This window comes from Bombus fervidus, chromosome 8 (genome assembly GCF_041682495.2).
Source record: "Bombus fervidus isolate BK054 chromosome 8, iyBomFerv1, whole genome shotgun sequence".
Classification (NCBI taxonomy): Eukaryota; Metazoa; Arthropoda; class Insecta; order Hymenoptera; family Apidae; genus Bombus; species Bombus fervidus.
In genome coordinates, this window is record NC_091524.1 from 8,162,377 (window position 1) to 8,189,529 (window position 27,153).

The 27,153-nt window shown below is 35.2% G+C and overlaps 3 protein-coding genes across 7 annotated transcripts in view; 1 reads left to right on the plus strand and 2 right to left on the minus strand.

Annotated features, from left to right (window-relative positions):
* The window catches only part of Jupiter (microtubule-associated protein Jupiter), an 86,092-nt gene extending 67,236 nt beyond the window's left edge, over positions 1-18,856 (minus strand). Inside the window, exon 1 of one of the 2 annotated variants that reach the window (XM_072009263.1) lies at positions 18,654-18,856. In XM_072009263.1, coding sequence (XP_071865364.1) covers positions 18,654-18,709 — 56 coding nt within the window. In that variant the 5' untranslated portion in view covers positions 18,710-18,856. Of the gene's footprint in view, positions 1-15,059; positions 15,352-18,653 lie in introns of those variants that run through there. The other variant, XM_072009264.1, reaches the window with a different exon arrangement.
* A 438-nt stretch (positions 18,857-19,294) lies between these two features.
* Positions 19,295-21,494, plus strand: LOC139990192 (inhibitor of growth protein 1). 2 transcript variants are annotated; one of them, XM_072009255.1, is made up of 4 exons: positions 19,295-19,798; positions 20,134-20,337; positions 20,434-21,020; positions 21,125-21,494. In XM_072009255.1, exons 1-3 carry the CDS (start codon positions 19,663-19,665, stop codon positions 21,009-21,011), a joined length of 918 nt encoding a protein of 305 aa, XP_071865356.1. In that variant the 5' UTR covers positions 19,295-19,662; the 3' UTR covers positions 21,012-21,020; positions 21,125-21,494. The 2 variants fall into 2 exon arrangements, with proteins under 2 accessions (XP_071865356.1, XP_071865355.1); XM_072009254.1 differs by having other exon boundaries at positions 19,297-19,798; positions 20,434-21,494.
* Positions 21,495-22,073: 579 nt separating this feature from the next.
* Ubc6 (ubiquitin conjugating enzyme 6) lies at positions 22,074-26,993 on the minus strand. Of its 3 annotated transcripts, none has more exons than XM_072009276.1 (5): positions 26,498-26,993; positions 26,257-26,396; positions 25,326-25,406; positions 25,026-25,230; positions 22,074-22,926 (listed from the first exon to the last, which is right to left on the minus strand). In XM_072009276.1, the coding sequence occupies exons 2-5, from the start codon at positions 26,298-26,300 to the stop codon at positions 22,771-22,773; spliced, it is 486 nt and encodes a 161-aa protein (XP_071865377.1). In that variant the 5' UTR covers positions 26,301-26,396; positions 26,498-26,993; the 3' UTR covers positions 22,074-22,770. The 3 variants fall into 3 exon arrangements, with proteins under 3 accessions (XP_071865377.1, XP_071865376.1, XP_071865378.1); XM_072009275.1 differs by having other exon boundaries at positions 26,257-26,419; XM_072009277.1 differs by lacking the exon at positions 22,074-22,926 and adding an exon at positions 22,949-23,617 and having other exon boundaries at positions 26,257-26,985.
* Between the last annotated feature and the right edge of the window lie 160 nt (positions 26,994-27,153).

Here is a 27,153-nt window from a genome sequence, read left to right on the forward strand (position 1 = left end):
TAATTAACAATAAGGGGAAAGGTGCTACAAATTCAAATATACAGTGTTACGAAATAAGTTGTACACGATTTTAGTGTTCGTTTCGAAAAAACTTTATTCTTCTTTTTCAACTTATTTTTTTCTTTTTTTTTTTTTATAAAATAATCTGATATTTGGACGAATGCAATGATGCAAAAAAATAGGAAACGTGAAAATACAATCTATCGAAATACAAACATTGAATTACATAAACGGTTCCTAATCTATATCGTAGTATAAATGTAAATATACACGAGTGGCTCTTAACCTATGCCGAAGTATAAATTTAAAGATACTTAAGCAACAGGCGAAAATGTTGACATTTGTGCTTGCTTCGAGTGGTTCCATGTTCCCAAAGAAGGAAAGTTATGGATCTGAAAAACGTAGGGAAGCGATCATGGAGGCACGTGCGCGAGTTTGTAATAACATCCTCGAGGACCAAAGCTGTATTTTCGGCGTGCGAGGCTAAATTTAAATTCTGTCACTCTTTCTGCTTCTTTTGGAACGATATTAGTTTGGGGAAAGAGTATCCCAAAACCGTGGGAGGAACTGATGTTGAAATACTTATTTTTACATTTCTAAGGATATTTATATAATGCACGTTTCTGTGTAAATATTTAGAAATTGGCAGGAATCCTCAAAAAATATTTTAATTTCTAAAAAAAGAAAAAAATGCTAGTTCTGGAAAATTCAACGAAGATAAATATTGTATTATGATTTTTATAAATTCTGCGATTTAATTATGAAATTCTTTTATTTGTTTACACTCTGCTTCTTTCTCTTCGAATTTCAACCCTCTATATTCCTTTACAAACATAGAATACTTCGTCGCAGTATACTTCATATATTGTAATACTAAATCATCCAACGTTCAACGTATTACACTAAATTCAAAAACCAACTAACAAGCGCCACTCCTAAACGATACATTAAAAAGATATTAGGGTCAAATGGTCGATTATTAAACAGGCCAAGTGCACATTCAAGTCTGGCCATCTTTACCCTCGGTAAAGAAACGGTAAAGTATAATAATTTCTAACGGGTAAACCACGGTAAATTTTATTCACGTGTTAACGAGGTATCCATCTTGGCTTGTCACTTAGATACTCGTAAACGACGATCCGTAATGGATGATAAATATCGTGATTACGCCTGGTAACAACACACAGACAGTCGATTCATAAAGTTTCGTTACAGGATCGTTACACGGAATATCTTCTATAGTGTATCCCATAATGAAATACAGTCTCTGGTTGTTATATCAGGATCACTGAAAATTGTCGATACTTCTCATTTGTCCAGTAAAATTAAGCGATGTCTATGAATTCTAATAACAAAATTTATTAATTACACGTTAATAATTGAAAGTTACTGCAATAAGAAGACAAGTACATTTTTCAGTAATTTGAGTGAACCAACAGAAATCAACTTAGGATCAAGTTCAAAGATGTAAAATCTCGTTGCGATAATCGTGACATATAGTTGCTATACACTTTGTAAGTAAAGAATGGTAAACCAAGTAGTAAGATGTAGTTTTGTACAGATAATAGGGACAGGGATCTCGTTCGGGCGGAATAGGATATTAATATGCAGTTCAGTCGAGGACGTTTATTTCGTGCTTTGTAGGCGTTGATATAACTGTTCTGTATCGATAGATTTTTATTAGGATTCGTTGATCATTCGATATCGTGATAAATCGTCGAACAACGGACACGACGTGCACGCATAACGTTATTAATCCTGTACGCGATAACAGTCGTAAGTATGGACGAGTCTATAAGTTGCGTGAAACATATTGTAATTGCAGGCTGGATAAGACAGCGCGACGCTTTATCGGGAAGAAAGTAGAACGGTCGAGGCGTATGTGAATACAAAATGCAGATTGTAAACGTTTTGTACCATTTGTTTCTATCGATTCGGTGAAATTTGCTGGCTAAAGACAATTTGATCTTTGCCTCCTTAATTGTGCGGAAAAGTTCTATCGTTTTTCTCTAGATACCCCAGTGATTTATGGTCTCAGCTGGATTTTGAACGTGTGTATCTCTTTATGTGTATAGAGAGACGATGATGATGATTGACGAATAGAGTTTGGACTCGAAGTCTGATTTATATTAAACGCATGCAACAAATGTATCAAAATATAAGAGTTTATAATATAAATACTGAGAATGTTAGGAAAGAAATGATAAAGAGAATAACAAAAAAAAAAATAAAAAGAATAAAATTACTATGATAAGCTGTAAAAGTGTGTGTCAATTTGTATAAAATAGACACTCTCTTTCTTCATAGTTGGGAACACAACACGATATCACCTGCTCCAACATTTTAAATAATTGGAAAAGTCACCCTCTTTCCGATGACATCATCCCTTGACCAACCCTTCTTTTTCAACCCCTACTTATTAAAACCCCAATTATCCAAACTTCTTATATACCTTATGCTTCTTAAATGCATAATTTCTCGCATGCATACATGCAAACGATATCTCCATCTAACACGCGTTTCCAACAATAGTCCCCAATCTACAATAGCAGCTTCAACGTGGAACATCAAAACTTCAATCGTTCAAACTTTTTATATACCTACCTCATGCCACCAAAATGCATAAGCTTATCCCCACATGTATGCAAATGTTATCTTCGTCTGATACACGTTTGCAACAATGATCCAATATAGCGTCGACGCGGTTTCAAGCGACGCGACGTTCCCAACCACAAAATGCATTACAAGCGATGGTGAACTGTGCGTGCATACGTGCGTGCGTGCGTGCGTGCGCACGCGACAACGGAATGTTGCGTGTGCGTACACGCAGGTTTTCACGTGACGTGCGCTCACGCACACGGTCGATATCAATTTGACATCAGGCTGGACGATCGGACAACTACCTTTCACGTCCGCCGTCCTCGGAAACGCCGACTACTATAATAACAAACGGCGCGTTTCGTGCGTATACCGGATCGTGGTGCGTTGTCTGTCCAGCCGTACACCAGAGGATACATAATAATTTATTATAATTCGGCCGATCGAATATGTGGCCGCTTATCGATTATTCAAGCACCCGTGGAGGGAAAAAACCGTGGCTTGAATACGTTAGTCGAGTTCACATGAGGGCGTGTGCATTATACCATGGTTTCTTATACACAGGGGAGTTTTAATGGACTAGGTAAATGTGCGAATGTGTGATGAGGGGTCAGTCACTTGAACGAAAAAGGTAAAGGGTAATGGAACATATCTTTTTGAGGTTTTGAGTTATTGCTGATATAATAACTGGGAAGAAAGTTGTACGTGTACATTTGAAGGGTATTGTTAACTTCGCTGCAATCCTTGAATCTGTATATTTCATACATTTTGCTCTCGTTTTAGAAAACGAAGATTTTTAACGTTTTAGGAAAATATATGTATAACTGCTTGTACTAAGCTCGTTCCTATGTACATTTTTTATATATATTTCGATTAAATAAATTGATAACTAGGTAGAGTAAACTGATCATGGATTTATGGAGAATTTGAAGATGTAAAAACGTACAGAATGTATAAAATCTGAAAAATCTGAATGGAATGCAACATGAAAGCAGGTTCGGACAGTCCATGAAGGTATCAAGATAATTACAAATCTCAAGTTTCTCTTCCTCTCGAAAATGGTGCCCAAAGGTTGAACGTTTGATGCATAAACATGAAAGAAGATCGAAATGTGTGTCAGGTTGGAGAGAAAACCGCTTGGCCACGTTCCTTTTTTTCGCCGATTAAAAAGATCACGAGATGCATCGGAGGAGAGGTATTCCGTGAGCGTTTCCACATGCTTTAATTTCCATCGTGAATTATAGTTCCCCTGGCGAGGAGCTGGTAGGATCGGTAGGCCAAGGAAACTGCGAAAAATAGTGTGCACACCGAAGCATGATTCCGGCCCGCATCCTTCTTCTCTTCCGCTTCTTTTCGCTCGCCAGTGCGCAGGCGCGCAATTAACGCGGGATCGTGCGGCCAAATTAAAAAGCGAGGTAATCGTAAGACAAGAAAAACACAAAATGGACCGAGACGAAGGGGCAGAAAATGGAGCTAAACTGGGATATCGAGAAAAACGTAAAAAAGAAGATGGAACAGCGCAGGAAGCAATGGCGCGGATATCAGGGAAAGAAAATGCAGGAAACGAAGATGTTAATCTTTGCTTTATAACTTTTTAGTACCTATCCGAGTCAACGCGGACTATTTATTACTGTAACATCGTGGTCAGAAAGAAGGCGTGTTCTTCCTGGCCGAACGCAGAATTTTACTCGGAAGAAAACGAGTTTCAGATATTTCTAACAACAACACCGTGAAAAAGACAGAAGATTTGAAAGATAGAGACGAGAAAAGCAACCCTTGATTTACGATGAAAATTATCGATGAGCAACCAAGCCAATAGATACGTTCTTTTTCACGAGTTCGTGATCTAGCAGTGTAAAGCTACAACCACACAGTCTGCTGACAGCGTGGAAGTTGATCGATCATCGAAATAAGAAACCCATAAAATCCTACGATTATTGCCACGGATAAAATCAGCTTCTCGGAATGACATCGGCCGAGATTCGTTCCACTTTCAGCGAGAAAATTTAAGGCGTGCTCTCGAATGGACAATTCACCGACAGGTTAATGTTCTCTGTGTTCCTGTTCCCGCGAATACTGCGTGCTTCAAAGCTACAGACAGTGATAGGAAATGACGAAGGAAATATTTTCTGTCCAATAAACACTCTGTTCTCGATAATGTATCAGCTGTAAAAGAAAAAAGAATTATTTGAAGTTGCAAGAAAAAAGATTATTTGCATACGATTAGCGTATACATTAGACAGGGGAATAAATTCCAAAGACCCGGGGAATCCTACAGAAAACAGGTATGCAACATAATGGTAAAAAATGTGAATCTCCGTCGCCTGCGTACTAGCAACCCACCATACACACCGACTATTTCCCATAAATTTAACCGAAGATTCGAGTAAGAAATCTACTTGGATTTATTACATATTGCATATCAGCAATGCAATATACAATTTCTTATTCCAAACTTTACAAAACCGTCATTTGGGAATTCTAATGTACAACAAATTACCTATCGCTAGAATTTCGAGATTTACACTCTCAATGTTTCATTGCTGAATTCATTATATATCGCATACCAAACTACGTAATATCTTATTCCAAGTATTACAAAATCCTCACGCAAGGAATCTTCAACGCGTAACATAATTCCAAAATTTATCCAGCTAGAATCTATTCAAGGCTCTATTATAAGAAAAGAAGACAAAATCAAACGTGTGTTTATTAAATAAAAAATGTTCCTTCCATTCATCTCTTTCATTCTTTACTTTATCTATCGATCTGCGATTTTGAAACACCCTATACTCGGATCAAAGAAACTCGAATCGCACTGTGTGGTCGTTTCTCAGTTGAACGTTAACGCGATGTTTTGCAACGAGCGCAGAGATCAGAATACAACGTTGTCCTAGGCTACCCTGTGTGGTCTACGCTTTATCCACCGACAATCGGTACGGCCGTAACGCTCGTAACGATAAATACTCTCTAGGAATTGAACGGTGCAGCCGGTGCTCGATATTTTGAGGCCTGGCGGAACAGGAAACGTTCGAACCGATGTGTACCATTGGCTAAAGACGATCCAGAACACGTGATCGGATAATGTAACGTTTAATTCGTCGTCTCGTGTCCTTTATTTGCGTGGAAATAATTAGGCTTGAAGTATCTGTGGCTTCGATCGAACATGACGCGACGTCGAGGAGTAAGCCGTTCGAAAGAACACGAGAGAACATCCAGTGACGTCTCGTGTACGATAAGGATTATCAATTTATGCAGTCGGTTGAGCGTGTAGAATTGGTCGAACGACTGTCTAAGAGCCGAGACAAATTTAAGTACCGGGATGTCGGACATTAGGCAATTGCTATTAGCCCTACTGTTCTCGAGTCTATATGACCCAAAATGGAAATTACAATTCAGCAAATATTTGTGGAATCTGCATGATGTTCCGTTCTGATATTCGATATATACACATTTGACTACTTTATATGTGTTTAAAAACTTCACCACGTTTCTAATCTACCTTTGGTGTACCAAAATCCCATCACGGGTGGAACTAGATATTCCATTTCAAAAATTAATATATTTTTTTCGGCTATTTTCTTCTATTATAGTCTGCGTTATTATATTAATGAGTCCACTGTTAAAAGGACAATTCGTCGCAAAAGGGTAGAAAACCAAGCAATGAATTAAGTTGTGAATGAAGAGTCAAGCAATCGACCATAACATATAAACTTTATTTGAAAATTTCATCGAGACCCTGTACTTCGTGGAACGAGAAGAAGAACGAAAGCGGTTGCTCGGGGAAATGAAATGGAAGCGAGACTAGCAGCAATAACATTCCTTCAGCGATACAGACATTATCACGGTGATTGCTGCGAGGAAAAACGCAACAACCCCCGGATAGACGTATTCCGGTAATGACGCCGAGCAAAACCGTCAACAGCAAAACAGAGATATTGGTTTACGAGGAGTTGTGGAAGCCGATCAGCCGATATTTTCCTCTAATTTTACCTGGTAGAAAGAGACGCAGCTGAGCATTGAAATAAATCAACGACAGCAAACGAGCGAAAGAAAAAGCTCCTTGTCCATCCCTGGAACAGTATTCCAGCTGTAAGTTTTGTCTCGTTGCAATCAAGATGCATTAGGTTTTGCGCCAAGATCTCGCGAGTACTTCCGATTTTTCTACAATTTTTTTTGTTCTTTTTTTTTCTTTTTCTTCGCTCGCTATTCGAGTCAGAATCGAGTCGAAGGAGAACGAAGGGCAAGAAACATGGGACGGGATTTCTCAAGCGTCAGAGAGGATTACGATGGTAAATCAAGAGGATTCTGTAAGCATTCAACGACGATTGGTCAGTCAGTTTTTTATCAGCGGTCGAAGGAACTGTAGCAGCAATTTTGGAAAAGGAACAATTCGTTCGCGAAGCTACTTTACTGCATATTTAATATTTAACAGAGATTTTCTATCGATTATTTTCGGAAAAATTTGAAAGAAATTTCTAATCTAATAATTAACATTAGATTAGAATTATTATAAAATTGAGGAACTTTTTTATCTCTAAACCCATTTTCAGTGGAGAAATGAATTCGTACAAAGGACTATTTTCTTGGAAATTCGACGAAAAAATAGATCTTATCGATACATAAATCTTATTATAAGTTTCACTTCGCGTTTCTAAGGCGATAATTAATATCAGATTAGGATCTGTACGCACATTTTCAGTAGACAAGTGATTTTCTTTAAAGGAGTATTTTCTCAAAAATTTAATAAAAAACAAATTTTTCCGATACACAGCACGTATTGCAAATTTCACTTCACGTTTCTAATCTACCTTCGTCCAAGAAATCGGTTTCACCGTGAATTCGACCACACCCTCTTTAATTACCTACGATCACTCGACAAAAAGCCACGCATTCTGCAGTGCATTTCACAGAACGCGAACACGATCTCTATTTCGTACTTTTAAAACAAGTTCACGAATCCAATTCTTCGCATAGTTTTACATATATAATATACATATAACGTGTACGATACCAAATTCAATGTGGAATTTAATCTAAAAATCAGCAAGTAATATGAAAAAGAAGTTCGTAATAATTCACATAAAATATTGTGTTCTACGCAAGTACTATTTACCATGTAATGGAGATTCAATCAACAGCGAACGTGTACCAATGCTTTGAATCATTTTCGATCCAATTGTATTTTTTTATCTATATTTTCTTTCTAGATATAAGTGTTAAGTTCGAAGAACACTTGGAAGAATCGTTACTGTTGCTAATATTTCTGAAGTAGTACCGAAATATCGAAAAGTACTAAAAAGTATCAAGTGAAATTTCTCTTAAAACATAACACATCTTTTCATTAAGATAAAAAGAGAATTAGGACACGAAAGAATCTATATAAACAGATCAAAATTTCATTTGTACAACCGCGTCAGAGATAGAATAGAATCGTTTTCTCCGCTCATTTTCATCGAATAGAACAATAAAGAACCGAATAAAGAACGTTCGTCGATGTGAAAGCTCGTCCACGCGAGGGAAAACTATTTGTTCTAAGAAATGTATGGTCGATCACGCGTTTACGTGCTAACGCGTGAACACACGCCCAGGCCCTTCAGATGGAATATTAAATCTTGGATTTGCATGCGCCACGCAGGTATCACGCTACACTTTCCATCGAAGACCCACCACGGACGACTCTCTCAGGCTGACGTTATTAGAGAATTCGTTCACGAGCAGGTACTTGGCAGCCGTCGTAACGGCGCGGCGTTTCGAATTGAATGCAATCACGGCTGATAAGCAGCTACAATGTCCGCGCGAATGGGGACCAGTTGATCTGCATTGTTCACTATAGCGAGCATTAGCAATGAATCATTTGTCAGGTCCTTTCTATTCTTAAACGTCTTCAAATAGATACGCGATTAACCCTTCAATGCTTGATTCCAGTGGAACTTTAGTCTGCTGTTCAAAGTTTAACATACGATCATGGCTGTGATTTAGATATTTTTACGTACGTATACTTTATTTTTCAGATTATCGGTGATTTTATTTCTGAATTAATGTAACTATTTTATTTAACAAGTCGACCGCCACGGTGGTCAAAACTTTACAAAATACTTTAAATCGCTTATAAGATAAATTTCATGCGCTAAACAATTTTCAATAATGTGAACGTATATTTCAATCTACTGTGATTACTACGAACGGACAGTGAAACGTGTCGATAACATATCGCTATAAATTCATCAAGAGAATTCACTTAAAATCTCTTCATAACTATCGTTCTTCCCAGTGAGCACAATAGATCGACGAAATTGAAGAAATTAGAAAAAACTGGGAAACGAACATACGCTTGATATCTCGGCACAATTATCAAAGATAATTACGACAGCGAAACGTACCGGAGGCAAAAGACTTAATACTCTTCAAAAGGTAGAATACACTGACCGTACAACAAATAGAAAGGCTTTCGCGTGAAAAATGAGAAAAGATACAAAGAGTACAAATGCGTCCGTAAGAAATGAAACCTTTCATATCATCTTTCACGAGAAAGAAGTAACGATACTTCAGAAGATTGAATTCATTCTTTCCTTTTTCTTTTTTTTTTCTTTTTAATGACATCGAAAAATGAGGACAAGAGCAAGCAGGAAGAAATCGCATCAACCTTCGGACACAACTGTGACTTCCTTATTTTCAATAGAACGTTAACGACAGGTGTCATTAAACGAAGCTCGATTTATCCCTCGTTTCGCTTCCTCTCTTTCTCGCTCTCTCTTCCTCTTCCTCCACCATTGCCGCTTTGTTCGGCCACAATGGGCCTTTAAACCGATGAGACATACCCGTTTGATATTCGCGACGCGACGCGACACGCAAGCTTTCGCTATCTTGTGATGGTTTCGCTGAATCGAAAACAATGTGTATATTCATCATGAAAAATAACAAACGATCGGTTGATGGTGGTTATGCACGATTTTTTGTTCTTTATCGAAATACTGTAGGGGCAACAGATTAATCAAACCGAGTCTTCTCGATTTTGTGAATTGAAGTAAAAATACTTCTATCTTGGCGAATAATTTTTACAGTCTGAACGTGTGACTCTCTGAAATAGAACTTTATACGTGTTCTGATATATTGGCTTCTATGTTACTATTTTTATGTCTAAAGGGAAGACAGAGCATAATGTGAAGCAGCATGCTGGAAAACTTTGGGCAAAAGATTCGTATACGTATGAATCTGGGTAACGTAATATATTCCCAAGGCACGCGATACATATTAAAGGATTATGAATGGGACAAAAATTGTCCAATTAGCAGAGATCAAAGAATCACTTCACCCTGCCTAAAAAAAATCACTAACTCTCCACTTATCTTCATTCATAAACTCGAGCAAACTGAAGAAAGAGCTACAACTCATTAAGACGGGGAATTAACTTCAATTCCCTCTCTTCCATTATAAGGTCATTATCCCCAGATCCAATTAACCTCTATTCAGCTTTCAGCTAAATAATTTCAATACACGAGATACTAAGGATTCTAACCTACAAATTTCGCGCAAAGAAATTCGGTATACATAATTCGTGACAACGTTGGCAAGGCTTTTAAAACCGGTCGAATGAGAGAACGGAACACGAGAATGGCGCAGAGGATCGGTGAAACGAGTCGCCAGAGAAAAGCGACGTTCCCACTGCAACAGGACACCGACGAACACACCGTGTACCCCGTGTGTCGCATTTTACGCGGATGCGTGTGCGACGCGCGTCGCGTCGCGAGTACAACACGGCTCCGTCTGCTATGTATCGAATAAAACGCGACACACCCTGGGAACGGAATAAGAATAAACGCCCATAATGAAAAATCATGGAAATGAATGGAAATCGTTTTCATTCATCCGCCGCGTGCGCACGTGCATGCGATCGGTAAGACACGCACGTAATGGTGTATACGTGCAGATCGCCACAATTCGTGGGGAAAGTGCATTAACGTTTCGGAGAAGTCTCGCTGTCATGGGAATTCGGCTGATGAGAGTAATTGGAAAATTAAACATGTGGATGGCCTGCTATACGAGCGCTAGATTTACTTTGCAAATTGCAAGGCAAGTTTTGTAACTAGGTATCGAAAGTTTGAGCGGAGAATTATTTGGAATTAAAACAATTTTACGGTTCCGTAATTACGGCTTCGAATGTTTTGATGATTTTAATGCTTAGACTTTGAAGTTTGAGGATTGAAAAATCGAAAGCTTCAATTTGGGAATCGAGATTCTGAGATAGGACAATTTTGTAATTCCAAGATTTGAATCCTGAAGTTCTGAAAATTCGAAGATTTGAAATTTTGAGAGCTTGGAATTTCAGATTCTGAAAATGCCACAGTCTGATCTATGGGAATCAGAAAATTCAAAATTTCGAACGTTTAGAGACTCGAAGATTCGACATTTCTAAGTGGGAAACATCAACGTCGATTCCTTGAAATCTGATATTCGGAAGTTGCTATCAATTACGCGGCAAGCTCTGCACCCCATCCAATTCTCATCTAAGATATCCCACGAGCGCATCTTCAAAACAAACGAGCAAAAGCCCCGGTTTCTTAGCTAGTGTTATGAACCCACGGGGTTTTGCCATAAATTATACTCCCCTCGGCACACACGACAATTTCTACGTCCATTAAAACGATGTCTGCGCTCGACAATTCCTTCTACGACTCCGTCGATTGCCGCAGAACGCGACATAGATCCTATCGGCGTGTACCGCTCTTGGAATATCTCTTCATTATCAACGTCCTGTGCTCTCCACGATCTTGACGAATAAAGTACGAGAACGTTGGGGTTGAGTTCGAAGATCAACGCGGAATTCCTTGTGTGCCCTGAAGCAACGACCACGAGATAAGACGATCTTTCGCCGTCTAGACAAGAAAGAACGAGAATGGTCGCGCGAAACGCCCACGCGAGTCACCACAAGAATGGTGACTTATTATCTCGAATGACCGTCGGCCGGTTCGAGTGGCCCTTCCCTAGAAAATTGACAGCAATTAGACGAAAGGGAAACAGAGAGAGTGAGGAAGAAACAGACAGACAGAGAGAGAGAGAGAGAGAGAGAGCGAAGGAAAGCGGGGGAAAAATTGGCGAATCGAAAAACGAGCAAGGCACAGAAGGGTCGACGTCCGATAGCGCGGTGAAATAGTCGGGTCTGACTCGTTAACGGACTTAACGACCAGCCTCGGTGTCTTTCGCGCCAGAGTAAATAAGTCGCCTGCGTTCAATCCATCGAGACACGGATGAATGTCGGTAACGAGAAGATATACACCGGTGTGCAATGACGCTTGATTTACGCGTCGATGTCTGCGAGACCGTATCTCTATCTGTCAAGCGCGAGATTACTGTGGGAGTATTAAATGTAGCCTGAGATTAGCGGATTCAAATTGGTAGATAAAGATTAGTCAGACTAGGAACTTCGTATTAAGCTAGAGAAAAAGTGGAACATTCATATAAAACTAATTATTGGTTTAGTATTTAAAAGAACTATTAATTATGGCTGTAGGAAGTTTTGAAAGAAAACGATATGATAGAACGATATAATGGTGTCTTTGGATTACGACACTTTTGCAACAGATTCGTGTCATGAAATTTTTCGATCCATGATTGATTAAAATACGAATAATCTTTGAATTTTAAGGATTTTTGAAGCATTCACTTATGAATCTCTTTTAGAGCGAATGCTGGACTTTCTTAGACTTTACTTCCAATTCTAATCTATTCCAGTTTCATCAAAAAGCTGTAATATCTCACTGAAAGCTTTACATCAAAATAATTGTACGTTTTTATATCTATGGAAGAAATTTTGAAGAGCGATAGTATGAGCAAAGTATCCTTTATCGAACTTAGAACAATAGTTTACGAAACTATTGGAACGGAATCGTTCATGAAACCATAGGTAACAATCTTTGGTATAAAGTCAGCTATCAATTTCTTTTGAAGCAAAATTTTACTTTCAATTCTTGGTTGCTCCGATATTTAGAAACTATAAATTCCCCCTAAATTTTACTTTCAGTCCTGACTTGCATCGATTTTTAGGAATTGTGGAACTCTACTAAAAGCTGGTCAAACAAAATTACGATAAAAGAATTTTTGAAACATTCTCTGTTTCAAGAGCAGTCGCAATCATACGAGCTGTTTACGCGATAGACACTCCTCTCTGTAGGATCAGACACGCATAAAACCAGCAGATACGTGCACAAGCTGCACACAGCGCGAGACTTATTCACGAATGTTCGATATGATATTCAGTGAAATCCGGTCACATGAATGTACGGCATGGGGTCTTGTTTAAAAACGAGTTCTACCCACACGACAAAGTGAACCGTGTCACAGTCACCTCGCCTCTAGTACCTCTTTATACAATGTACGAATAATTGTTATAATTACAATACAATCATGGAACACGAAAAAGAAAGAGGGAAAAGACTGAACAACTTTCAAATACATATAGCGATATATGATTTAAATAGCTCATAAATAGAATCTGCGTATCATCTAGCAATTATCAAGACATTTGTCAAGAATATTGTATAGAATAATAAGGAATTTTCTGAAGTATATTATCTCTCATATAAAACAAGTTACATGCGTTCTAAATGATTAATACTGCACATAGTTTTCTCTATCTTGAAATATGATTATTTCATATCATACCATTTTAATTACAATCACCTACATTATAGTATATTTAAATATAAGTTAAAGAGTAGCTATTCTAGTATTAATATTCTCAATGGTATTGATTATTTGATATACAGAGTGATACAAGCTTTTCTACATAAATTTTGTCATACTGTGTTCTATAAACAAAAATAAAATTAGAATATCATGCAACAAAAAATCCATAAATACTTATAAATAAAATACTTATAAAATAAAAATCAGAGATATGAAACGTGACGTTTATTTCTATTTCAAAGTATTCCCACCATTACTGATACAAGTCTGATATGAATGCAATATAAATGTACCCAGTATATCATTGTATTTGCTTTCCTATCGACCGCAATGATTCACACATTCATGGAAACGTAAGAACTCTACACTGTATGCGCTATAGTCCTCCATTACTTCCTCTATTTATTTTTCTTTCTCCTCTATACCATCTTCAAGATAGTTTAAAAAAGAAACCGTCCTCTACGACTCTTGGAGCGAGAAATTTGAAATTCTGAACTTGAAACTCGCGTGAATCTGCGAGCTTATATAAGGGAGGCGGGAGGGAGGTATACGTTTGCCCTGTAACTCGTTGCTCTCATTACACTGGCATTAACCTTTGTACTGTTTCGTGCCTAGAAACGGTGCGTCTAACGTTCTTGTTCCTCGCGAACGTCTTTCAGAAATAGAAACTAGATTGCAGGCTTCGAAATTCCTGTTCTCCTTGAGTCGCTGCCCGATTAACATCGAAATTTGTCCCGCCAGGAAATCTCGTTTGTCACGATCTTTCATGGTAATCGAAAAAAGCTTCCATGAGAACGATCTTGATTGAGAAATTACGAGTAATAAAATTGTTGAACAATTAGAAGATTTGAGAATATTTATTTTTATATGCAGTAATGAATGCGGATTAACCTTCTTATGGGCACAACTTAAAATTTTATGAAAGGGACAAAATTTTAGTATAAAACGTATTAAATAGAAGAAGCTATTTCTTTCGTAACATCCCTTACAAATAAGGGTGGCGGCCATATTGGATCCATTTTATTAAATGAACATTTAATAAAATGTGAATCTTTTGTTTCCTAAAATTGTCTGTATAAATGATAGCACTATCTAGAACCCTAACTATATTTCCACATTGCTCATACGCGTTATTTTAATGAAAATAATTCCCAACGCATATAAATGGATTAAACTTCGACCAATGCAATTAAACCGCCATAACAGAGTGTTAGCATGACACGAAAAGGTAAACGGTAGCCGTTTGTTCTATTCGAAACGTACGAAACATATGTCGATCGAAATCACGAAAGCAGGTATCCGTACTCCGGAACACAAAACATCGGGCAGATGTGCCGAATAATAGTTTTGTCGAACCGTTGGTCCACCACAAAGATGTACGACTGTGAAAATGAACGTAGATGAAATTCAACAAAGATGCATTCGATCGGTAAAACAGAGTGAAAGAAAGAGAAAGAGAGAGCGCGCATGCAAGAAAAGCAACAGGCGGGGACACGCAACGCGCCAGCCGTTCAATTCGCGCTCCAACTCTAACACATCAATCCATTATAATCTAAACGACTTTATCGCATTTTGCGGAACTGCAATTTCGATCGTTATATAGAAGGTCGACGAACTTGTCGCTTGATCGAGCAGCAACCAAGGAGAAAGGCATTCTCGAGGTTATACGCTGTCAAAACGTATAAAGTAGAGTACTACACGTTGGAGTTCGATCGATGAAAAAACACAAGAAGGAAATTCACGAAATGGAAAAGTAGATAATTTGTGGCACGAACCTGGTTTTGAAACGCTGCGTGTCGTCTTGGCCAGCCCACATTTTGTTTTTCTGTATCACAGATGAAAGAAGCTTGGTTTACAGATTCCGAATGGTATATCGCACGACCACGCGGTTTCGATGTCACGACGCGACAATTCGTGCCGGTTATGCACGTTCGAACGTGTCTACGACGTGGGTCAATCAGGCTGGGTCACGGCACACACGGCTTGGGTTCCTCTTCCGTTTCTTTCCTTGTCGCGTGCACGCACTACCAAGCACGAGGGAGAAAGATCGACAGACAGAAAAGCGGAGGGAAACTAACGCAGGCTACACGAGGAGGCGCCACCTCCAAAAAGTCGAGAAGCAGGAAAGGAAGCGTGCCGTGTTCTGCACAATCGTGAAATCCACTGACGGTAGAGAGATCGACAACACGGCGTCGCAGCCGCGAACTTGCGTAGGGAGAAATGATCCTCGTGCACGTGTGCACGAAGCCTTAAGCCGGTTTATTCGACGCCTTGCAAGACTGCGGCTAACAGCCTCGAGGGGCATGTCCTTAAGCACAGTCACGGACGCAACGATCTACAGAGACAACTCCCTTCGACTATCTCCTTCAGTCTAGCCAGCGACAACGGTTATATTTATCCTTTGAATCGCGCTCCTTACGGATTTTCTTCATCGCAAGAATACCTTGCGTCGCTTGACTGTAAATGGAAACACTGAATTCGATGCCACTTATATTTTATTGGACACTTAAGGTGATTGGTTAATATTCATACGTTTTCAAAATGATTGGTGATTCGATCGTTTCTAATCTAGGACCATTTTATATACCAGGATTATTCTTTTACAACTGCATTATAAAAGAATATGAAAGAACAAAAATTTTGATGCTCCACTCATAACTAAAATACGCCTAAAATTAAGAAAATGGAATATAGAATAACGAAATAAAATTAACGAAAAGAAAAAATGAAAATCTCCAGTAATCGTGTAATTCTGAGTATCCTTTTTTCCTATCGTGTCCCATACTGTCTGCATATTAGCGAGGGGACATAAAAATGGACGTTGCGAAGATACGAGAAAGACAGAAACAAACAGAAAGAGATAGAACAGAAGGTGGGTACAATATCGTATCCGTGCAATTATGAAGCTCCGAACCTAAATGTACACGCCTCTATGCAGCACGCTAAGAACTACACGACACGACGCCCGGTGAGTCAGCCTGAAACAGCGTGACTCGTATTTCAAAAGTGTGCGTATTATTCGCATGCGTTCCAAGAAAATATTTGCGACAAAAGAAAGACACTATTCACGAGCCTTTCTCATACAATAATTGTATTTGGAAAATAATAAATTCTAAAAAAGGAAAACATCCATTCATATGGGGTTGTATATATGAGAAAGAAATATTAAGCTTCTACTTAAGAAAGCGTTGTTTTCCGTTATTATCATTACGGGCATCCGGCAATTTTAATCTGTCTATGTCTTATATCGTAGAAATTATTATGGGTTCATATTAAAGCCAGTCCATGTATCGTAACAGACATAAAATATCCGCTTGTTAGAGATTTTTCTAGATAATTTGTCTCTCGCAAGGTTTTGAAGAAGTGCACAGTCCCCCTACCAAAATGACATCGCTGCTTTCACCATTCCGTGGCCACATCCTTTAAACAATCTCACTGGTGGCCACTATTAAACTAACTCTAGACTATTAAACTAAATAACTATATAAACTACATAAACTATTAAACTAACTCTAGATTATTAAACTAAATAACTATATAAACTATATAAACTATTAAACTAACTCTAGACCAGCGATTTTCGCGAAACCAATGTACCGCAAAAATTTTTAAAACAAGCAATACCTAACTATAATGCAAGTATTTAATCAGAGGCACAGATTTCTTTTAGCTTAAAGATTGAAAATCACTGCTCCAAGCAATCATCGATATCTCATAACTTCGAATCATCGGCTATTGACTTTCCAAACATTCTCTCAAGCATCATGCAGAGGTAAACTTATTAAACTCTCGACGTAATTATAAATTATGGTAAGCCTAAATAACGACGAATCATTCTGTCGAAAATGCGTTGCCGCTAACACGCTTTCGTTCGAAAAACATTCAACCGTGCATTTTATACTCTATATGCACATTTTTTGCTCTACCGATAAGCAAGCACCCCTTTATTCGACACATGCCTTGTAATATTTAGCCGTTATCCGCGGTAAACCACTGATTTTTTTCATGAAAATGCCGGACTTGAAACATGATACTTGTTAGGGAAAACTTACTCACCGAGACCTTTCAAAATAAAAGAAAATTATATAAGATATACTGCTTTCTTAATTATAGCAATTCATAAATATACCAAGTGGAATCAAAATAATATTCATTGTACGAATATTTATTTAGTAAAAAAAGTATCATAATCCTATATCAAAATTTAGTGTTGTCATATTTAATTTTGAAATACAGCGACGATTACACATTCAAACTCACATATCAATTTTGATATGCAGTACCAATTATATTTATCATTATTGCTGATCAAATCAATGCATCTGAAAAATTTTCTTGCGATATTTTCAACAAATGAATACTCGTATAAATAATCTTTTATTTAAAAAAATAATTTTATAAAGTACTGGACTTTAGCTTTTTGAAATTTGCATTATGAATGATGCAGCGAGCGCAATCTATTGCCACATCTTAGTACCCACTACTCTATTTTATTTAAGCTATTACCGACTCCGTAATTATCAGATGCAACAGTTAAAACACATACATATGTATATCGCATTGTATCTATAAATAATTGGACATATCCTCGCAACAGCAATCAATTGAAGATTATGATATCATTATTTTAAAAAAGTTACATATATTCATATAATAAAAAGATTAAACACTTTGATATTTTTCAAATAATATTTTACATAACATTAAAAAGAAATGAGGATCACAACTATATTTTTAATAGTAATGCAATAAAAAGAAAGCAAATGTTCAAATTAAAGTAATATTAAACGCAACGGATGTGGCTTCAGATAACACATACATATTTCATATGTAATTTTATCGCATTAGTTTCACTGATAATAGCAAGTAACTTACTAAACTCTCTTGAAATATGATTAACAATTGAACAACAAAACGATACGTTTTTAATTTTCGTAAATTTCGATTTCATCAAAACATCACCAGTACGAAAAAAGGTTCATGGATTGTCCGGTTATGACCGGTTCAAACTGACGCACCGTGCATAACAAAAAAGTCAGTAACCAACAAGACGCCACATTCAATTATTTTTATAATTTCATCGAATAAATAAATATCCTTGTTTCTTCTAAATGTAATCTTTAAAAGTACATAGATAATAAAAAATCTATTAAATAATAAAATTTAAACTGTTAAAAATGATCGAACATTTTGTCAATGTCTTTGGTAGTAATTACTAATGTAAAAGATGAATTTTTACTATGAAAACCGTTGCTTTTCTCTGTTGCAGTTTAAAATAAATAGATGATACATCACTGGCAGAAGGACAATACGACTCTCGTACGATATTTCTACAGATAATAAACCATAAATATAAGCATGTCACTTACTTGCTGGACTTCTTCTTCTCGTCGCTAAACCCTTGGAAAGTTCCTGTCGATGTCATCCTCGTGATTTTGAAATATCTTTCAAACGAGTAAACGAAAATGTTTCCCGAATATCAACTGTGTCAGACAGTTTTTGCGGCACACGAGAACCCAAACACGACTCTTTCTTCTACCGAACGAAATCAAATAGGATTGTGATACGGGATTGGTAGGTCTTACTACAAATTTTGACGTCAGAATAGCTAGTCAAATGAACGTCTACATTACAAATTCTTCACCATGAAAAAATAATCTATAATTAAATACCTCCTTAACGCATACAAAAATATAATACTTTAAGACATATTTTTTTATGATGAATACAATTAAGAATTATCGGTATAATATAAAATAATATAAATAGTAACTTTAACGATGACTGAACTCGATTTATCACCAAACTTTATAACCACTACTTACGTTTAAAAATATACATAAAAAAGAATATTTCTAAATATCATGTAACAATTAAAATATTTAATTGTTTTGATTGAAAAACGCCTTATAATCTTGGAATTTTTGAGATTCTAGTCTTGTCAATTTTTTATAGTAAATTGTTACTTGAAATGTTATATATGCGTTTTACAGTACATATATCACACATGATGTTGTGTATCGAGGAATATATTTATAGGAATTTTTTGGAGTAAAATAGCTGGCATTAATGTATGATGGTTTTGTGTCGTATTTTGAAATATAAACTTGTGAAACTCACTTAGAAACCGGCAGCCATGTTTGATCCTTGTCATAAATACAGATGGAGTATCAAAAAAAGAGTCTTGTAACAGTTGCTTATGTTCTGTACAATTTGATCGATCTTGATTGGTGTAATTATAAATTAAGTGATAATAGATATCTGTATAAATGGTGCGACAAGTTCGAAAATCTAATATAGTGACAGTTAAGAGTTTGTCATTAAATAGATTGTTTTTATGTCTTTTAACTACCGAGGGAAATTCGTAAGAGAGCAAAGATGTTAAATCAAGCTGTTGTCGAAGCATTATATTCTGCAACGTATATCGAGAATTATTTAGATTGTGTGGAAAACTTGCCAAATGATTTACAGAGACATGTATCCCGGTTACGTGAACTGGATGCCACTTGTCAAAGTAATTAGAAATAACAATTTTTAATAAATTTCTGTAGCGTACACGCGGATACGTTTTCACTACAAAGATTTCATTTTTATAACTTGAAACATTCGTAAACATTTAGATAAAGTATAATATATGAATGTACTTAAGATAATGTGATAGAAATAATAGAAAACTGAATGACAAAATATTTACATTTCTGTATAAAGTAAACATTGAATTTGATTATGGATCTATTATTTTATATTTTACCATACTACATTATTCAAGATAGTGTAAAGTAATTTTATTTTCAAACATGTATTTTATGTTATACTATTATATAATAATTATATTCTAATTCAACCTAGCATATTTGCGTGAGGTAGACCAACAACAAGAAGCATTAAAGAATGATACAGATTTAGCAGTTAAAAGAAGAGCACTTTTAAGGGTTCAACAAGCATTAATTGCAGCACAAGAAATAGGAGATGAGAAATTGCAAATAGTTCAACAAGTTCAAGATCTCATTGAAAATAAATCTAGACAGCTAGATTTAGATTACCGTAATCTTGGTATGATTCTCCTTCCATTGATTTTGTTTATTTTCTGAAAGAATATATTTACCAAGTATAATTTTTTATATTCCATGTATTTTAAATTATATACAGATTTCGGAAAGGAGCAAGAAAGTAATGAATCAGTTCGTGAAACAAATGCTAATATAAATTCTAACTCTTCTGGTAATGCAAACAATACAGAAAGACAACCAAAAAGAGCCAGGAGAACAAGAACAGACACAATGGTTGAATCTTCCAATACTATGGACATGATTGTGATGACAGAAACACGTTCTAATTCTTTGTCAAATGCAAGTAATGGTAATCAAAAGAAGACAACTACTACTAATACAGGCAAAAAGAAGAAAAGGAAATCTAGACAAGGTAATCAGCAAAATCAGCATCGTGAAGATACTCCACCACCACTAGAAGATGATCTTGCAATTGACCCAGACGAACCAACATATTGTCTGTGTGATCAAATATCATACGGAGAAATGATATTATGTGACAATGATTTATGCCCTATAGAATGGTTCCATTTTTCGTGTGTTTCATTAAGTACCAAGCCCAAAGGCAAGTGGTTCTGTCCAAAATGTAGAGGGGACAGGCCAAATGTTATGAAACCCAAAGCACAATTTTTAAAAGAATTAGAAAGGTATAATAAAGAAAAAGAAGAGAAATCGTAGCAGGAGAAGGTTAGTGAACAATATAAATACATTGGAAGACTTAATTCAAATTAAAGACAGCTTTTAAGATATACCTTGTAATATTAAGTGCTTTTTAAAATCTTATTAAACAGAGCGACTTGTGGCAACCAGTGAAATGGGTCTATCAATAGTTTACTTACTTACAGCAGCAGATAAATTATATTTGTACAATATTTGCTATTGTAAATGCTGTAACAGCAGTAAATAATTAGAGTAAAATAGAAATTTTGAATGCTGTAAAGTATGTTTTAAAATTGCTTCATATTTGTTCAAAGTGGAAAGCTTAGTGGGCTTCTACACACATTAAGCAATATATGTATAGTATATAAATACCATACAGATCAATGATAAATATCTAAAATATATATTTCACGTTCAAATTACAATAGCAGTATTAAAAGACAGAAAGTAACTTTTGTAATATAAATTAATTGTGTCATAAATAAAATAACTTAAGATCAATATCTTTTTTAATCGATTCATATTATGATACATAAAATTTTATTGTTAACTACCATTAATTTACTATGTATTAAGTTACACTTATAAAATTTTGTTATATTATTTGCAAAATGTATATTTATACATATAAGTAGCATAAATTCTTATGGTTACTATGATTTATAAAATTTACATGTATAAATGAAGATTATAGAATCTCTAGACAAGAATTATATGTACAATATCCTTTTATATGTCATTTTCTTTACTGACGATAATTTACTTTGTACATATGAATTCTCCCTGATGTACATATGATGTTTTTAAAGCATGAATTCTCTTTGATACATAATATGTAATATATTTAATAAGCTATAATTTTTCATAGCTGAGTAGAAGCTCGAATATATAGCAAAGCAAGTTGTTTTGTAAAAACAATTTACATGCTTTGTATAACTATAGAAAAAAATTTTTTATTGGACGTGTTTATAAAAAACAATTTTAATGTTTTTATTAAATTTAATAATTTTTAATTATGGTAACTGTTTGATCTTTTTTACCTCTCCCCTTCTGCTATTGGTGGTAGGAGACTAATACATATTGTTATGAATAATGTTTCAACTTTATTAGGAAATTACAAGTAATTATTAATAGTTATCGTTTAGATTAATTACCGGTTTTAACTCTATACTATATTATTTATACATTTGTAATAATAATTAAAACAAAAGTTATTTTCCATCTTTCTTAGGATATATTAGTAACTTAATTTATTTGTTCTGAAATTATTTTACGATGATCTTATATTTATGTATAACTATTAGTTACAAAGTAAATTAATCTTACAAAACTGGTAATTATATATGTATAATATATATATATATATTAATATAATATATATATTATACATGTATATAAACTTATATATTTTTATTTCTATAATTTTGTTGTGTGGACTCCTAAACCCTAATTATGATGAGCAAAATGGGATACACATTTTATTTATATTTATAGATAAACATCACATAATGCACAGTACTTTTCCATATCACTCCAGTGTTCTGCACTTTTTAAATGTTTGAAACATAATCATAATCTTTATTCCTATCTTATAAAACTAGATGACACTTTTGACTTTTGGATACATAAAAGAATTCTTTAGAACAGTGGAGGATTTAATGTCTTGTTTTGATAGAAAAAAAAAAAAAAAAATATTTCTGGTCATGAATTTCTAAAAAATTAAAATTAGGAGCATCAAATAAACTTCATGAAAATACTGAGTGAATCATACTTAATATCAGCGGATATCTTCTGTGTGACTTTCTTGAAAATTCAACCATGATTGTTCAACAACAGTAGCTACTCTCTTCTCATATTCCCGCTTATTTTCTTGATATAATTGTGCAGCTAATGAATTTGCTGGAGAATTTGGATTTGGTTCATCCAAAAGGGACTGTAACAAATATTTTATAGACTTTGTTATTACATAACATAAGTTTATTCTAAACATAAACAGCACAAAAATTTAAAGAAAATCATAAAACTATAAAGTAAAGTTATGTATTTATTATGTATAGTGTATGTGTATATATATAAATATATACACACTTACATGTGTGTATATATGTATAAGTGAATTTATGTACTATATGAAGTACTGCAATTTAATTGAGATATAGTTCTATCCTTGTGAAAGACTTTGCTTAGTACTACAGAGACAAAAACCGCCAAATTGCCTTCTACTCTTTTTAATATCACTAATTTCAATCAAATATCGAAATAATCGATTTGTTATCAAATATCGAAATAAATAAATATACAATTTTATAATAATTTATTATTCAACATTGTAAAAATTCGGTCTAATGTTGCACACATTGTATTAATTAGTAGAGCTTTAGGAAGAAACATGCTAATTTATAGCGTTAGCTTCTTGATAAGGCTGCACATTCTCCACAGTATTTGATAACTGTAGATGGTTGGGTGATGCTGCAACAGCATTGTGATAACGCCTGCGACTAATCCGTAAAACTCTGCTCCACACAAGCCTTCACTCGCTTCTCGTATTCACGTCGATTCTCTTTGTACAGTTGTGCTGCCATTGAGTTGGCAGGCGAATTCGGGTTCGGGTCACTTAACAGCGACTGCAATCACATAAGTCATACTCATTACACGAAAGTTTCTTTTTAATGATGCATGGCTATAATTATAAGTAGATGATATTCTTACTTAGTATTGGTGATTAGAAGTACACTTGTGGTATGTTAAACAAATTATAAGCATAAATTTTACACTAACGTTAAATGCAAATAACTTTCAACTTGAATGAATCAGACTTTGCTGAATTGCAACCGCTGTTAAGACAAAAACTTACGAATCTTTCAAGTTTTTATACGAAAATCGATAGAAAAAAAATACGGATCTAAGTACAAGAAATTTTAGCAGGCATTGATAGATTCTCTATAAAATAATAAAAGAAAAAAGGTAAAACAATCTATTTTAATGATGAATATAATACAGTAAGCATCTGATTGTTTGAAGTATCTCAACAAAAATTTAGTAACTGTCATGCAAAACATATTTGCAGTTTTTGTATTGAAACTTAATTTTATATTATGGAATTAGAAATTAAATATACTTTTAAAAAAGATTAAATTAACTGTTACGTCGCGTGGGACCGTCCGTACGCCGTCCTTCATGGTCTGACCATAAAGGCCCATGCACCATAATTCTGACCCTCAATAAACCTAAGGAACCACCATAAACAGAATCTTTTGAATAGAACCTTCAATTCTGTAAGTACTTTCTGTTTATGGTTGGTACTTAAAACAATCCTTGGGTTTATTAGTCGCTCTTAAAATCCATGTTAATGACTGAAGATAGGGGAAGAAAGCCTCCTACCAATGTGGCCTGTGGGTGACCTTGTTCATGGGAAAACCCAGCTTTTCCATTAGGCAATATTTGCTTTTCCCAATAGGTAACTACCCGCTTTCTCCGTGATGTAAGTCGCTCTTAGAAATCACGGAGAAAGCGGGTAGTTACCTATTGGGAAAAGCAAATATTGCCTAATGGAAAAGCTGGGTTTTCCCATGAACAAGGTCACCCACAGGCCACATTGGTAGGAGGCTTTCTTCCCCTATCTTCAGTCATTAACATGGATTTTAAGAGCGACTAATAAACCCAAGGACTATTTTAAGTACCAACCATAAACAGAAAGTACTTACAGAATTGAAGGTTCTATTCAAAAGATTCTGTTTATGGTGGTTCCTTAGGTTTATTGAGGGTCAGAATTACGGTATGTGAGCCTTTGATGGTCAGACCATGAAGGACGGCGTATGGACGGTCCAACGCGTAACATAAACATTTCCCGGTTACTTATCAAAACAGATACCTATTTTTCAACTGCCTTATGCATACTGTTATGTTATTGCATCATATGAAATTTAACATGCAATATGTGTTTTTATAGTAACATTTCAATTGATGAGAACAAATAAAATACATATAAAATTAGTCACAAACTTGTTTTGTGCCATTAAATCCTTTCAGTACCTGTATAGATGTTAGAATAGCAGATACATCATAAGTAGGGCTCCAACGGTTCTGTAATATGTCCAAACATATGCCTCCATCAGCATACACATTAGGGTGGAACATCTTACTAATAAATCTCACTGTGGGCGGTTTGTTTGGATATTCTTCTGTAAATTCTATTGTAAGTTTAAAAGTACCATCTTCAAATGGAGTATCATGAGGTCTGAAAATATAATAAATTATAAAGATGTATATTATTGTAAGTTACCATAAATTTGAATTATTCTGAAAAATGTTTATATATATGAATATTCTTACCCAAAGATAACTGCGTTCCATATCATAATATTATTGTCTGTAGGTGCTCCCGATACTCCAGTGGGTGGGTCTTCTTGTAGTCTATTCATAAAGATATTAAGTCATATATAATATATAAGACTACATGTATAGATACAAAAATAATTGTTTTGTATGCTAAAGAATAAAAATTGTAGAACATTAAAGCAAAAGTTATTTTTATTAGAACTTTTAATAGTTCTATTCAAGAAATTATTTAATATAAACAATACAAATTTAAATTTTTTAAAGGTCTCAATGTCATGCCAATGCCTTTTATATAAAACAATCTTTATAACATACTATATATATACAATAAAAGATTTCAAGCATTTACATATATATCTGCATTCCTCGTTGCATTGAGAAGTAAATAAAAGAAAGAACAGCTCATGACAAAAATAAATAACAAGAATCACATAAAAACTGTTTGAATGCAATTAGAAAATGTCATTTATTCTTTAGGGTATTATTTTATTTACCGAACAATCGATTCATAAACAATAAAAATTCCAAAAAGAAATTATCACGAATCAGATGAATATTTATAAGAATCAATAGGAAATGTGACAATATGAATAAAACCATAGACCATGAATCGTGCGTAATTTTCTAAACATTCGAATATGAAATAAACACGATTTTCTAAGTGATCATCGATCTTAGAGAAATCAGGACGAAGAGCGAAAATGAAACGTAATAAATGATTATAAACTCCTAATAATAACTTGTTAAGGCGGGCCACAATGACGTTCGAACGTCGTGTAACCTGAGGAGTCTTGAGAAAAATGTAAAATGATCTAAAGCATATAGAAAGGTTACGGAGGAAGCAAAATACAAATATAAATATGATTTGCAATGGCGTTGCATGACACAGAAAACGATGACATAGTAATCTTGAGAATTACGATACCTCTTAAAGTCTCTCATTAGTCTCCTTCTTGCAGGGGTAGACATCCCTCACGAGTGCGCTCGTCGCTCCCAAATCGTTGATACGGATAAATATTCCAGAACGTTACAATACCGTCGACAGCTCACGTTAACGCTGCTTCTCTGATAAAAGAAATAACCAAATCCTACAGGACGGTTTACTTCGTACAACTTCGTCACTTATACGAGAAAACGCTAGTTGTTTCTGCTGCGTACGTCTTTACCTTTTGTCAGTCCGAAGGCCACCCTACCCGTATAATACCGTTATAGGTTGTTCAAAATCAGTTTTACTTAACAGGTTTCCGATTGGCACTTGATCGTCTATCGATATTTTAACAACTTGAATTTCCACCTGTCGTTCGTGGGAATGGCCACTAACATAAAACCTACGTGGTAATCACCCTGAGAAAATATCGTTCACTGGACTGCCAAACCACGGACAGCTGGATAGATATACGGAGGGAATGAGGCATGAACTGTTTTGCGCATGACGTCACACACTAAGATCGGACATCCCAACCAACAGTTTTTATTTGCTGTATTCGCTGTTCAATTTTAATTTATTTATTTCTATGTTAAAACTTTAACCACGCTTTTTCCAAGAAACTATCGATTTCGAGAAACAAGATACACGATATATATGTTTATTATTAGTTTTTCAAGTATAGACGTGCAACGTCTAAATACGTCACGCACAACACGGATTACGACCAATCCTGGTGTTTCGGTAGTTTAAGCACGCTTTTCATTGGTAACAATTGTTCCCTTTTTTTCTCTGCTAAAAACTTATTCCACATTTTCATGAATAATGGTAATCCATGGATTTCATTACATCCAAATGCAGTCTCATTCAATGTAAACATTGCATTTTTATTATACA

Excerpts from the sequence above, each read along its gene's own strand:
- LOC139990192 (XM_072009255.1), top strand. The coding sequence starts at position 19,663 with ATGTTAAATCAAGCTGTTGTCGAAGCATTATATTCTGCAACGTATATC. Across the intron at positions 19,799-20,133 it reads ACTGGATGCCACTTGTCAAA|CATATTTGCGTGAGGTAGAC; the intron begins GTAATTAGAAAT and ends AATTCAACCTAG. Across the intron at positions 20,338-20,433 it reads TTTAGATTACCGTAATCTTG|ATTTCGGAAAGGAGCAAGAA; the intron begins GTATGATTCTCC and ends AATTATATACAG.
- Ubc6 (XM_072009276.1), bottom strand. The coding sequence starts at position 26,300 with ATGTCTACCCCTGCAAGAAGGAGACTAATGAGAGACTTTAAGAG. Across the intron at positions 25,407-26,256 it reads CTAATGAGAGACTTTAAGAG|ACTACAAGAAGACCCACCCA; the intron begins GTATCGTAATTC and ends CTTTATGAATAG. Across the intron at positions 25,231-25,325 it reads TGGAACGCAGTTATCTTTGG|ACCTCATGATACTCCATTTG; the intron begins GTAAGAATATTC and ends TTATATTTTCAG.